Genomic DNA, 11605 nt, shown 5'->3' on the forward strand with positions numbered 1-11605 from the left:
GGCCCCACCCCAGGCTCTTATTCCTTATGCTCTACCATCTTTTCTGTACCAAAGGCCAAACCGTGACCAGATGGCAGAAAAGGGGGGCATGGAGGCTGGCACTCTTAAGTGGCTTGCTGCTCCCGACTTCCCTGCCCAGTGCTAGGCTCTGCGACTGGTGCACACCAGGGAGATCCAGCCCAGGCCTCATCTCATCTCTGCCCCAAGGAAGGCGCCTGAGGTTGGGCCCTGCCAGGCTTTTCCATCCTTCCAAGGCCAGGTAAAGATGAGCGGAAGGGAGTTTTATTCCACTGTATTGTCTCTGGCTCCTTCCCAGCCACTGTGGTTGAGGGGGAGCAGCACAGAAGTTCGGCACTGTTATCTGTTCATTCCCCTGAATGGGGGGCAGATGGGATTGGAAGCTGGGGCAGGGCACGTTTTGGGAAAAGCCCCTGAGGGTTCTGTTGCATTTTCTTTAGCACCTTCCTCAAATCCCCACTTACCACAGGGAAGTTAAGGAGCTTCCTGTAGTTTGCAATTGTTTTGGGCTTTTGGTTTCAAGTCTTCCTAAGTCCTGTGCCCTCTGCCAGAACCTACTGAAGCCCAGAGAGCTCAGGACCGCACAAAACACTTAGGCTGCCTGTCTAATATCAGCTGGTTCGGTGAACGCCACCCCTTGCCTAGAGCACCGTTTCAAACCCCCAAGCTGGCCTCGGCCCTGCCTTCCCCCTGTTCCCTTGGAGGACTCCACCCGCCCCCCACCCCTCACAGCAGGGTGACTGCTGGGCTCCATACTGCATCCCTCCCAGCTGGGGCGCTCCTGCCTCAGGCCTTCTCGGTTCTCGTCTTGAAGTTATCTGTGACTGACCCGTGTCCCAGGGGTGGGCTTAGCTTCTCACACATGCACCCCACTGGGGCGGAGGGGAGCCTGCGAAGCGGAGGCTGTGCCAGCAGGACAAGTCTTCTGAGAGCACAGACCAAAGGCTTTCCCAGGGCAGGGCCGTGGGGCCCGGAAAGGGGGCGGCCCGAAGGCCGGGACAAGAGGGGAAGAGTCAAGTCAGGTAGTCACTGTATTTTATTGGAAAACATTGATATATATTTTTCTTCACAGCTTGAACTGAACACAATATTGCCCGGTTTAAAAAACAAAACAGAACTGAAACCAAAACACTCCAAAAACGTCCACAGCCTCCTGCCTACCTGCCCTCACCCTCAGCTCTTGGCTGGGTCTCCCACTATGCCCTGCCCCTCCCTCCTGGAGGCTGGGTGCCGGAGGGTGGATGAGGAGAGATTCTCCAAGCCGGGCAGGTCCCAGGAAAGCCACTTGATCAATCTGGGTGGGTGGGGTCGATGAAACCAACAGGAAAAGGGGAAAAAATGTCCAGACGACCCAACTGCCCACATTGACTTGTCCCAGAGGCGAAAGTCAGAAGCAAAGCCACGGATCATGCTCTCCGCTGGGGGAGTGTGGGGGCAGGCAGGCAGGGGAGGGGACAGGCGGGGAGAGGCGGCATGGGCACAGCACGGATGCGCGGAGGGGCCACCACGCCGCCACCTAGAAGCGGGAGGGGCGGGCCGACCGGGAGGCAGAGCTGCCCCGGCGCCAGGCCTCCAGCAGCTAGCGGACAACACTGTTTTATTGCAGGTGTGTTCTTTCCAGAGCGAGGTGGGGCGCATCTTCCCTCTCCCCACCCTTCAGTTAGCCCAGCATGGTTTTGACAAAATTAAAGTTTTAAGGAGCATAAAGAGAGAATAAAAGGATAACCACAACATTACAAAGCAACCATCCCAACATCCGTTCCAAGAGGAGCCCTCGGTGCGGGTGGGCGGGTGTGTCATGAGGGAGCAGCGCGGGATGTTAGCACCAGGTATTTACAGAACAGCGTGAGACCGCCTTAGGAACGTGGGCCTGTACAATTCGCAGAGTGGCCAGTGGAGCAGCCCCCACCCAGCCTAACCTCAGGAAGCCAACCCGACGGTTTCAGGATAGCAGCCTATGGGATCTGAGTGTGGTCCACTCGGTCAGTCCCCTTCTCAGTCAGCTCCCTCAAGTGGTAGGAGAATGTCAGCTTCCAAGACGCCCGGGCCCCTGACCCTGTCTCTGGGCCACAGCCAGACAACACCACAATTCTTCAACCCCCCTCAGTCCTTCTGGAATGCCTCTCTGGCAGCCCTGCCCCAAAGGGCTGCTGGGATCTGCACACGCAATCACATGCAACAGCCAGAGGCATGCTCCTCTGTCTGGGTGAGGGCCTCTGCCCTGCTGGCAGGTCTCAGGACAAGGCTGGCAGCCACCCCGGCACCCCGAAGAAGATGACAAATGAAAGGAAGCAGATCAAAATGGAGGCGAGCCACCCGGGCTGGAGGAGGGCAGAGGCTCCCGAGGGGAATGGGAGGTTCATCTCATGAATGCATCAGGCCTTGCAAGAAGTGGATGGAAAGGGCGGAGGGAAAAGGAAGAGATGAGGGGGCATGGAAGGAGACTCCAGAAGGAAGGAGAAAGAGCAATCATGCAGCTTGGGACAAATCTTTTGTTGCTTTATCAGATTCTCAGTCAACCAACTGGTGTTTGCTAGAACCGGGGTACGCAGGGGAGTGTCGAAGAGAGAGCGCGCGCGAGAAGAGAGATCAAGAGAACGGGCATCACCAGCTGCCCGGGGCCTTCACTTTGCGGTCATCATCTGTACAAACTCTGTGAAGGAAACAAGGAGGAAGTCAGTGGAGGGCAGCCCCCCTGACCCGAGGGACCCAGCGCCTCGTTCCCCAAGCCGCGGCCCTGGCGCTTGCTCCACAGAGCCCCGGGAGCTCACCTTCATAATTGACCTGGCCGTCCCCGTCGATGTCGGCCTCTCTGATCATCTCATCCACTTCCTCATCGGTCAGCTTCTCGCCCAGGTTCGTCATGACGTGACGCAGCTCTGCAGCGCTGATGTAGCCGTTGCCATCCTGGGTGTTGGGGGATAGAGAAAGGCTTTGAGTTCAAGGCCTTCACTCAGTTCTTCCCTGGGGGGCAGTGGGAGAGAGGCAGCAGGGCAGGGACTGGCGGCCACCCTCACTCGGCAGGGGAGGGGGCGCCCTGAGGTCGCAGAGCTGGGGGCAGCGGGGCCGGCGCTGGGACCCGGGCCTCCTGGAAGCGGTGACTCTGTGCTGGGATCCCGGGGCCCCGGCTGTTCCGCGTCTCTGCCGAGTCCCAGAGCCTCTCCGGGCAAGGACTGCTCACCTTGTCAAAGACGCGGAACGCCTCTCGGATCTCCTCCTCGCTGTCTGTGTCCTTCATCTTCCTGGCCATCATGGTCAGGAACTCTGGGAAGTCAATGGTCCCGTTCCCTGGGGAGCGGGCAGGGGAGTTGGGAACGCTCTTGGCCCGGGAGAGGGCCAGAGCCCTGGTGGAGGGGACGCTGGCTCACCCATCACCCACAAGAAGGCTCCCTGTAGTCATGAGGCACAGTGACCAAGAGTGGGGCCGCCCACCTGCTCCCTGGCGCCCTCACCATCCGCGTCCACCTCATTGATCATGTCCTGCAGCTCGGCTTCAGTGGGGTTCTGTCCCAGGGATCTCATCACCGTCCCCAGCTCCTTGGTGGTGATAGTGCCATCTCCATCCTTGTCAAAGAGGGAGAAGGCCTCCTTGAACTCTGGGGGAAGGAAGTGAGTGAATCAGAGGTTGAGGAACACAGGGGAGTCCTGACCTCTCCCTGGAAGAAGGCTGAGGGAGTCAGTCCCACGTGAAGAACGGACTTTGGTTCCAGCCTAAGCCTCTCGCCTCAGTGCCCAGGGCAGACCCCTTCGTCTCTCGGTCACCGTTTACTCTGCCAGGTAAGGCTACCTGTTCAGCCAACCCAGCTCAGTGAGGACAGAGGGGAAGAAGGGCTGCTGTCCTCAGACATTCTACACTTCTTTTTGGCCTCTCCTTCAAATGATGAAACGGACCCGCGTCTTGGAGTGCACGCAAGCCGAGAGAAGTCTCCACCTAAAGTACGCCAGCCGAGGCCAACTGGTTGGGAAGGGGAGGGAAGGGGTGGCCACAGAGGGCCTCGCATCAGCACGTCTCTCTCCTGAGCGGTCCCGCAGCCCGGCTCCCCGCAGGGAGGCTAGCGGCTTCAGCTTCCAGAGGGGTGAGCGGCTGTGTGCTGCAGTGTGGGGGTGGTCGGCAGCAGAGCCGGGCTGACGGACGGTGCGTGGGCTAGGTAGGGGGATGGAAGGAGAAGGGACGGCTGCCAAGCCAGGACGAAGAGCTAGTGGCGCTGAGTGGGAAGGCCACAGCTGGGGACGCATCAGGGGTGGGGAGGGAAGCATGTGGCTCCTGCCCTCCCACCGGGCCCATTTTGGCATCTGGTGCTCCCTACCCCCAACCCTCAGAGAACAGATGCCTGGCAGCCTATTCCCAGAGGGTGTGGGCTGGGATGAGGTGGTGGACAGTTTGCTAACGGGAACACGGTGGCGAGTGGAGTGTGTGTTTGTGTTACATGAGGGCAGAGTGTTGGGGTGTGGATGGCAGGTACGGTGGGAGCCACACACAGCCCCGGAAGCTGTGTCCCGGGGCCTCTGGGTCCTGGGGAGGCGGAAAGTCCCCTTGGGGATGCCGCCACGTCCTCGTGCTGAGGCCTTGCTGTCCCTGGTGGGGGACAGGGGGTGGGTCACATGGGCACCCTGAGATCATGATTGCTAAACAGCAAGGCAGTTCTCGGGCTTTCCTTGGTGGGTCTCCAAAGCCACCTGGGGCCAAGCTCAGAAGCTGAAAGTGTGACTCTGTGTGTTGGGGGGAGGGGAGGAGAGCTTAGGAGGGAAAGCAAGCCCATTCCTGCCTCCTCCCGCTTCAGAAGCCGGCACTCAGCACTCATCATGAGGCCCGTTGAACCTGACAGCAGATCCGGGCTTTGGGTGGCGGCTGGGGCCCAGAGGCCCATTCTCTGAACCCTTCCTCCTGTCTACGTGGTGCTGAGCCATGGCTATGGAGATAAACTGAGAGGTGGTTTTGTCTTCAGGCAGCTCACAGCCTGCGGAGAGGGGGACGCGGTAACACACTCAATCACACGCTATTTCCTGAAGCTGTGACCTTTTGGGGATTGGACGGGCACTATAAAAATGAGTTAGATGGGATCTGAAGATTTTTTAGCTTACTGGGAGATATGTGATTGTTCCAACAAAAATTTACACAGCACCTACTATGTTCTAGGCACTGAAGATCGAGCAGGGACAAACAAACACAGTCCCCAGCTCAAGGAACTCACACCTAGCGAAGAGAGATACAGCAGGTAAAGACACCATAAAATAATTTCAGAGAGTGAGAAAAGTCTACGAAGGATCTAAGCAGAGTGATGTGATGCAAACGCTGTCCGAGAGACAGAGTCAGGAAGGCCTCTCCACGATGACACTGTTGCTGAGACACGAAGAGGAGCTGCCCATGCAGAGTGGAGAACACACTTCCGGCAGAGGAAAAAGCGAGCGCGGGCACGTGCAAAGGGGAGGGCAAAGCGCAGGGAGGTGCAGAGGTGGGAGTGACAAGCCATCTCCTGGGCGGCTCCTAAAGTGGGACAGGAGCTCTGCAGCCCCACGGGGAGGCAGGGAGCTCACCTGCAGCGCCTAATTGGCAGGAGCTGGGACAGCCAGCCAGGTTCACCCTGCAGCCACTGATTACTAAAAGGCCCCCAGATGACCCATGGCCAGGAGAGGAACACAGGCTTTGGCGTCTGGTAAAGGCCTGTCGCAGGATCATGAGATTCGGTGTTATTGGGGCACGGGTGTGCTGTTATACACAGTTGTCAACACCCTAAGCACCAGGCATAGCATTAGGTGGCGATTTAGGGGACACATTTATCTGTCAGATGTTACTCCTGGCCGGAGTAAGATTTCGCTGGGAATCAGGGCTCTTCCCAAGGTGGGATGAGGGGAGTGGGGTGGGCGAGCTTACCAGCAATCTGCTCCTCAGTCAGCTGGTCAGCCTGGAAAAGAAGGAAAGAGGAAATGAGTCACTGGACTAGGTGGCCATCATCTTATGGCTCAGCCCGGCCCCTTCCAGTGAACCCCGCTCCACACGGCATTCCATGTACTCGGGCAAGGCGGCGTGAGTGAGGCACCGTGAAGGTCTGGGACAAAGTCAGGTGACTCAGGAAGCTGGGGACTAAGGCGGGCTGGAAACACAGGCCCACCTGCCACAGGGCCTGATGAAGCTGCCCAGACCCAAGACTTCCAATCTTAAGCCAGTGCTTTGGAGCTGGAGTGGGCAGGGAGACATGCTGCTCCAGCCCCAACCACAGGGGGCTGGCCCAGCACGGGTCCACATCTTGGTGTCAACGCTGCCACTGGGAGCCGCAGAGGCTGAGTGAAGGGAGCAGTTACCCCAGAGGCCTAAACAAGCAGCTCTAGAAGGCTCCAAACTGCAACGGGCCAGTCCGGGCGTAGGCCAGGGCAAGGATGTCCTGGGCTCTTGGCTAGTTCCTGTGTCCCCTATTTGGAGGCGCTGGGTCCAAGCTCAGTGGACCCAAATGGCAGAAATACTCCTAACTGGGGGCCCTGAGTTGCTATGAGTGCCTAAAAGAACCTTGGTCCGGCCGGAGGCAGGGTACAGGCACAGGGCACCTTTTTGTCCTGTTTCTTTTGGGCAGGAGGGGCAAATGTCAGGGAGGGGGCTGTAGCGTGCAGCAGCAGCTGAGCTAAGGCTGAAGGACTAAGCCAGCCTCCCCAGCGGCGCTACAGTTTTTAACCCTTTCTAGCCCTGGCCACTCTGGGGACTGGCCAGTCAGTGGCAGGCTGCCCTTGCTGCACGCGGGGTTTGGGGGTGGGGTAGAGGACAGGCAAAGGCTAGCTTTTCCTGCACTGGTGTGCTGGAAATCAGCTAGTATTGGGATCCTCTGGGGATGGAGCCAGGTTGGGGAGCTGAACCCAATCAGAGCTTTTGGGCGCAGAAAGATGAATTTTTGATGGTTTTTACCACTGTGGCTTCACACAACTGCTCCTCCTCCTTTACTTATTTTTACAGTCAGGGAAAGGGGCTCTCAGACTATAGCAGGGTTCTAGCTTTAAGATGCAGAGCTCCCCAAACTAATGTCAACTACTGTATGTATTTGCATTATTCTACAGAGAGGTTCCAGAGCTTCCACTGCAAGCCAGAAACAACCCTCCACCCCCACTCCGCCCCAAATATTAAGAACCAGTCACATTATAACTGGTCGAAAATGCCCTCCCGGACTCTCCTTCTTTTTAATCTAGGAGAAGAGGAACTTGAGGCCAAGCCCCAAATAGGCAGATGGGAGGGGAAATCAAAATGATGATGACAGAGGGGAGATGGTTAAGGGAGGAGGAAGAAGGCAGGCAGAGAAGGAAAACACCACACCACACATGGACATTCTGGAAAAGTCCAAAGTCTAAAGGGAAAGTTGGGAGGTCAAATGGAGACACTTCTGCACTGCATTCAAAAAAGGCTCAGGGCTGCTGGGCTCGTAGCTGCCAACTTGGCAGCCCGGGCCCACGAGCCCCTCATTCTATCTGCTTCCCTTGGCTCCCGTGGCAAAGAAGCCTGGGTCAGTCCCTTAGGTCCTGACCCTGAGGAAGCTGCTGGGGGGAGAGTGAGGAGAGAGGATGGAGGATGGGCTTCTGGGTACCAATGCCAGGCCGTGCTGGGGAGGGGGAAGAACAGTCTGGGGAAGAGGGCTGCCATTCCAGCTGCTTTTTATTCTCTTCCCCTGGACCAGAAGGGGAAGAGCTAGCCCAACCAGTGAGTGCCCTTCCCACCCTTACCGCCGCATTCTGCAAGAAGCCTAACTCTCCCCACCTTTGAGCGGCACTGTGCGGGGCTGGGCTGGGGGCCAGGAGGCTGAGACAGGTTGCAGAATGCCCAAGAGTGGCTCTGGAGGCCTCCCCACAGTCCAGCTGGAAGGCGCAGGTGAGCTACAGCCACACTGGTTACAGAGATGCTGCAAATAGGCGTGGCTCTGCCTGTAGGGCCTGTCAGAAACTCCCTCCTGTTAGGAGACTGCCCCGCTTGGAGACGTAAGGTTCCAGTTCTAAGCTATAGATCTCAGAGCATGGCTGCTGCCCAGGAAGTTGGTCACCTGAGAAGTAATCACTGCCTGGGACCCCTTCTTCCCCTTGCAGATCTGAAGACTAAAAACTTTCACCAAAAATTGTCTCCAAAATAACTTAGAAGGTCTACTGCTTCCTTGTCCCTCATCTTAGGCTCCAGCAAGGGGCTAGGGAAGAAAAAACATCTTGGGGTTGGGGAGGGAGGAGGGTATTATTTCTCTGCCAAGCCAATGTCAGAGAATGGTGTTAGATGAGGTCGGAAACCAAGGCCAGGGCCCCTCACCGGGCCGAGGAGGAGCCACAGAGCCAGGCCAAAGTCCAAGGCCAGTTAACAGAGACTTGTTCCACCCACATCTTGCTGATTACAAATGGAAAGAGAAACCAGCAGGGACCAAAGTTCGGGTCCTGTTTGGGAGTGGGGGGCCTCTTGGCATCTGCCATGCTTCGGGGCCCCTTTAGCAAGGTTCTGCTGGGGGAAAATGGACTAGCAGCAAGAGGAGCCATCAGGTCTGTGTCAGCAAGCATGAGATCTTACATACAGTAGCGGCTGGCTGTGCTCCCCAGGCCTGCCAGAGAGGTCGGCCACGTGGTTCTGAGGCTGAGCCTGGGGGCCTGGAGGTGTTGTGGGTGGCAGGGAGTGGGAGAGAACTAGTCTGCTGGCTTTCTCTGGAAGCCCTAGCCGTGCGAGTTAACCGAAGCAGTCAGTCGGGGCCCTCAATGGAACAAGTGGCCCTCAGGCTGGTGACAGGGTCCCTGTGGAGGTCCTCTCTGTTCAAGCTCTGCAGCTCCCACCCTGAGGCCACAGGAACAGACGTCTGATTGTCACTGACGCCACACTGTACTGCACTGTCATATGGCACAGTGAGGAGATGCAGAACAGTGCGTGGAGCTGGGCATCACGAGAAAACCAGCACTCCGGATTGGAAAAAACAGTTCTCTGGGTCCGACAGGGGCAGCAGGGAGGGAGTGAGGTTCTAGTCTTAAAAACCTGGCTCGTTTGATGCATCCCAAACTTTGATTCCCCCACCCCCACTTCATGCAGCTCCAGTGCGCAATGGGGCCTGAACAACTCCGCCCACCTGCTCTCACTGCCCTGGGGGCCTTGTGCCCAGCCCCATTCTTCCTAGGGAAGGGGACCACAAAGCCACTCCCTCTGGCCTCAGCAGCCCACTCCCCATGCAGACTGCCCAGTCTTTGTCCCAGCCTTTCCCTGGAGACTTTCAGGGAGCTACCCACATCCACCTCCAAACCTAGGCCCACTTCGGTTGCCATTCATTTTCACCTCCAACACCCCCCAGACCCCCTTCCACCCCGCCTCCCAGCACCCAAGCCAAAAGTCCTCTTCCACCCCTCACCTTGGAAACCCACCTTCTCATGGACCCTAATACAACACTCCTCCCCAACTCCCTCCCAAATCCAACCTTCCTTCCTAGCTCAACAGCCTTAACCCACTCCTGGGAACCTCTTCTCTCCGAACCACGAGGTCCCTGGTCCCCACCACAGGCAAGCTCTAGTCTCACCCCCCAACCCCAGTCCTTTTAGGTCCCCACAGGCTTCAAGAGCATCTTCTACCCTCCACCGCCACCCACTCCAGGCTCTCCCTTCTGTAAGCCTGCACCTCACCCTCCTCCTCCATCCTCTGCAGTGCCTGTCTTCGGTCTTCCGAGAACCCCCTCTCTATCCTCATGGGTCTGATCTGCAGAACCCTGCCGTCCAGGGGCACCCCTCCTCACCAAGGCCGAGCTACCCACGAACCCTGCCGGAGCACCCCAGCGGCCTGGCCTCCCTGATCCTCTTCCCTGCATCCTCTCAGGACCCCAAGCCTCCCTCAGGGTCCAATAACCCCTTCTCCAGGCAAGGTTTCTTATCGCGCCCCCGGGGCCCCGGACTCCCACCTCGGAGACCAAAAACCCCATCATGGGTCCAAAAGCCCTTTCTGGGGTGCAAACGCCCCCCTTGAGGATCCAGATGCTCCCTCCTGTGTTCAAAGCACCTCTGAGAGCTCAGGTGCCCATTTCGAAGTCTAAACACTTTCTTTGGTGCTAAAAGTCGCTTTTGGGGGCCCTTAACCCCCCTTTTGGGATCCAAATGTCCCGCTCTGGGCTCCACTCCCCCGACAGCGGGGACAGAGAGGGGTCCGGAGGCACTCGCCGAGGCCCCGCCGCCCCCCGTTCTGGGTCCACTCGGCCCCTCAGCGGTCTTGCCCCGCCGCGCTCACCCTAGATCCCCAGCCTCACTCACCATGGCGAGGCCGGGTGTCCGGAGCGCGGCGATCGAGGTTCCTCCGGCAGCGGCAGCAGCTGCACCAGCTGCACCAGCTTGAGCTCCGCCGCGCGTCCGCGCCTCTACGCTCACTGCCCGCAGCGCGCGCCGCCGCTGCCGCCGCCCGCTCCAATGGTCCCCAGCGGCCGCCGCGCGCGCCCCGCCTCGCCCGGCCCCGCCCCGTCCGGTCGGCGCGCCCCCCGGTCCTCTTGTCGCCGCACTGCGGCTCTCACGGATCCCTCCGCGCCTCGCTCCGCACTGACGGGCCCGCGGACCTCTTGCGGCCACCTGCCCAGGGTCGGGGTTTGCCACGGGCTGCGCGCGCGTGCACCCGCCGCGGGACTACTTTCCATCCCTGCGTGCTCCGCCTCCTGTGCCACCCCACTTTCCTCTCCAGCGGAGGAGCACCGCTCGGCGGCGCGTGAGGCGTCCCTGTGTGAGCCGCGCCGCTATTGGGCTCGGGTCCTGGCGGAAATGAGAGCGTGGCGCCTATTGGTCCGGCCTTCCCTGCAATGCGTCAAATTGGGGCGAGCCACTGCGTGGTGGTGGTGGTGGTGGTGAAACCTGAAATGTGTGGCAGCGTGGAAGTGTGAGGCGTAAAGAAGTGAAGGGGGGGAATTGTGCGGATGTTGGGCAAATACGTCGTCTTCGTGGTCAGGGAGTGGTAAGAGGGCTGGCGGAAGATGCAGAAGGGCCTCCTTGGCTCTCCCCTCTAATAGAAGGTGGTGCAATCCAAAATTCTGGGGTCTGGAAGCCTCGCCCCCAGCTGGGCCCCAAGGTCCCGTTCGTCGCCTACAGGTTCCGTCTGTCAGGGCGGTAGTCTGCGCCTTGAGACACGCCCCGCAGGTGTGCGGGACCTCCCCAATCCCGCTTCCCTCTTGATCGGCTCAGGGTCTGTGGAACTGGGGCCGTCCCAGGACACCTTCTGCTAACAGGGCATTAATTCAGTCATTCATTCAATAAACACGTATCGGGGGCCTGCTGTATGCAGGGACCTGTACTGTATGGCTGGGGAGGCCATACTTCCAACGATTCTCCTGTCATCTCCTAGACCGCCTGACTCTTGAAACTCTGTTCCGAGGTTCCAGCCACAGGAGGGAAAACAATTAATGCGAAGGTTAGTTGAAGAAGACTATTTGTCTACTGGAGCTCAGAAACTCACTCCCTTCTCTTGTTTAGAATAGAAGCTGCCACTCCCTTGTGTGTCCCGCTCCCCTCCCCGTGATTGGCTGGGGAATGGGCAAGTGAGTCAAGCCTCAAGCTGGGCCAATCATTACGTCCCGCCCTGTAAAGACTGTAGGCTGAGCCAATGAGAGTCCTTCCCTGGGTTTTTGGGTCTAGA

General features: G+C 58.6%; 1 protein-coding gene across 1 annotated transcript; it reads right to left on the reverse strand.

The window, feature by feature from the left end:
* Nucleotides 1–1036: 1036 nt before the first annotated feature.
* Nucleotides 1037–10604, reverse strand: CALM3 (calmodulin 3). Its single transcript, XM_036885528.2, has 6 exons — nt 10243–10604; nt 5891–5921; nt 3471–3614; nt 3200–3306; nt 2790–2925; nt 1037–2671 (listed from the first exon to the last, which is right to left on the reverse strand). Exons 1-6 carry the CDS (start codon nt 10243–10245, stop codon nt 2643–2645), a joined length of 450 nt encoding a protein of 149 aa, XP_036741423.1. The 5' UTR covers nt 10246–10604; the 3' UTR covers nt 1037–2642.
* Between the last annotated feature and the right edge of the window lie 1001 nt (nt 10605–11605).

Source organism: Manis pentadactyla, chromosome 15, assembly GCF_030020395.1.
Source record: "Manis pentadactyla isolate mManPen7 chromosome 15, mManPen7.hap1, whole genome shotgun sequence".
Lineage (NCBI taxonomy): Eukaryota > Metazoa > Chordata > Mammalia > Pholidota > Manidae > Manis > Manis pentadactyla.

Excerpts from the sequence above, each read along its gene's own strand:
- CALM3 (XM_036885528.2), bottom strand. Across the intron at positions 2,926-3,199 it reads CGTTCCGCGTCTTTGACAAG|GATGGCAACGGCTACATCAG; the intron begins GTGAGCAGTCCT and ends CCCAACACCCAG. Across the intron at positions 2,672-2,789 it reads CGGCCAGGTCAATTATGAAG|AGTTTGTACAGATGATGACC; the intron begins GTGAGCTCCCGG and ends TTTCCTTCACAG.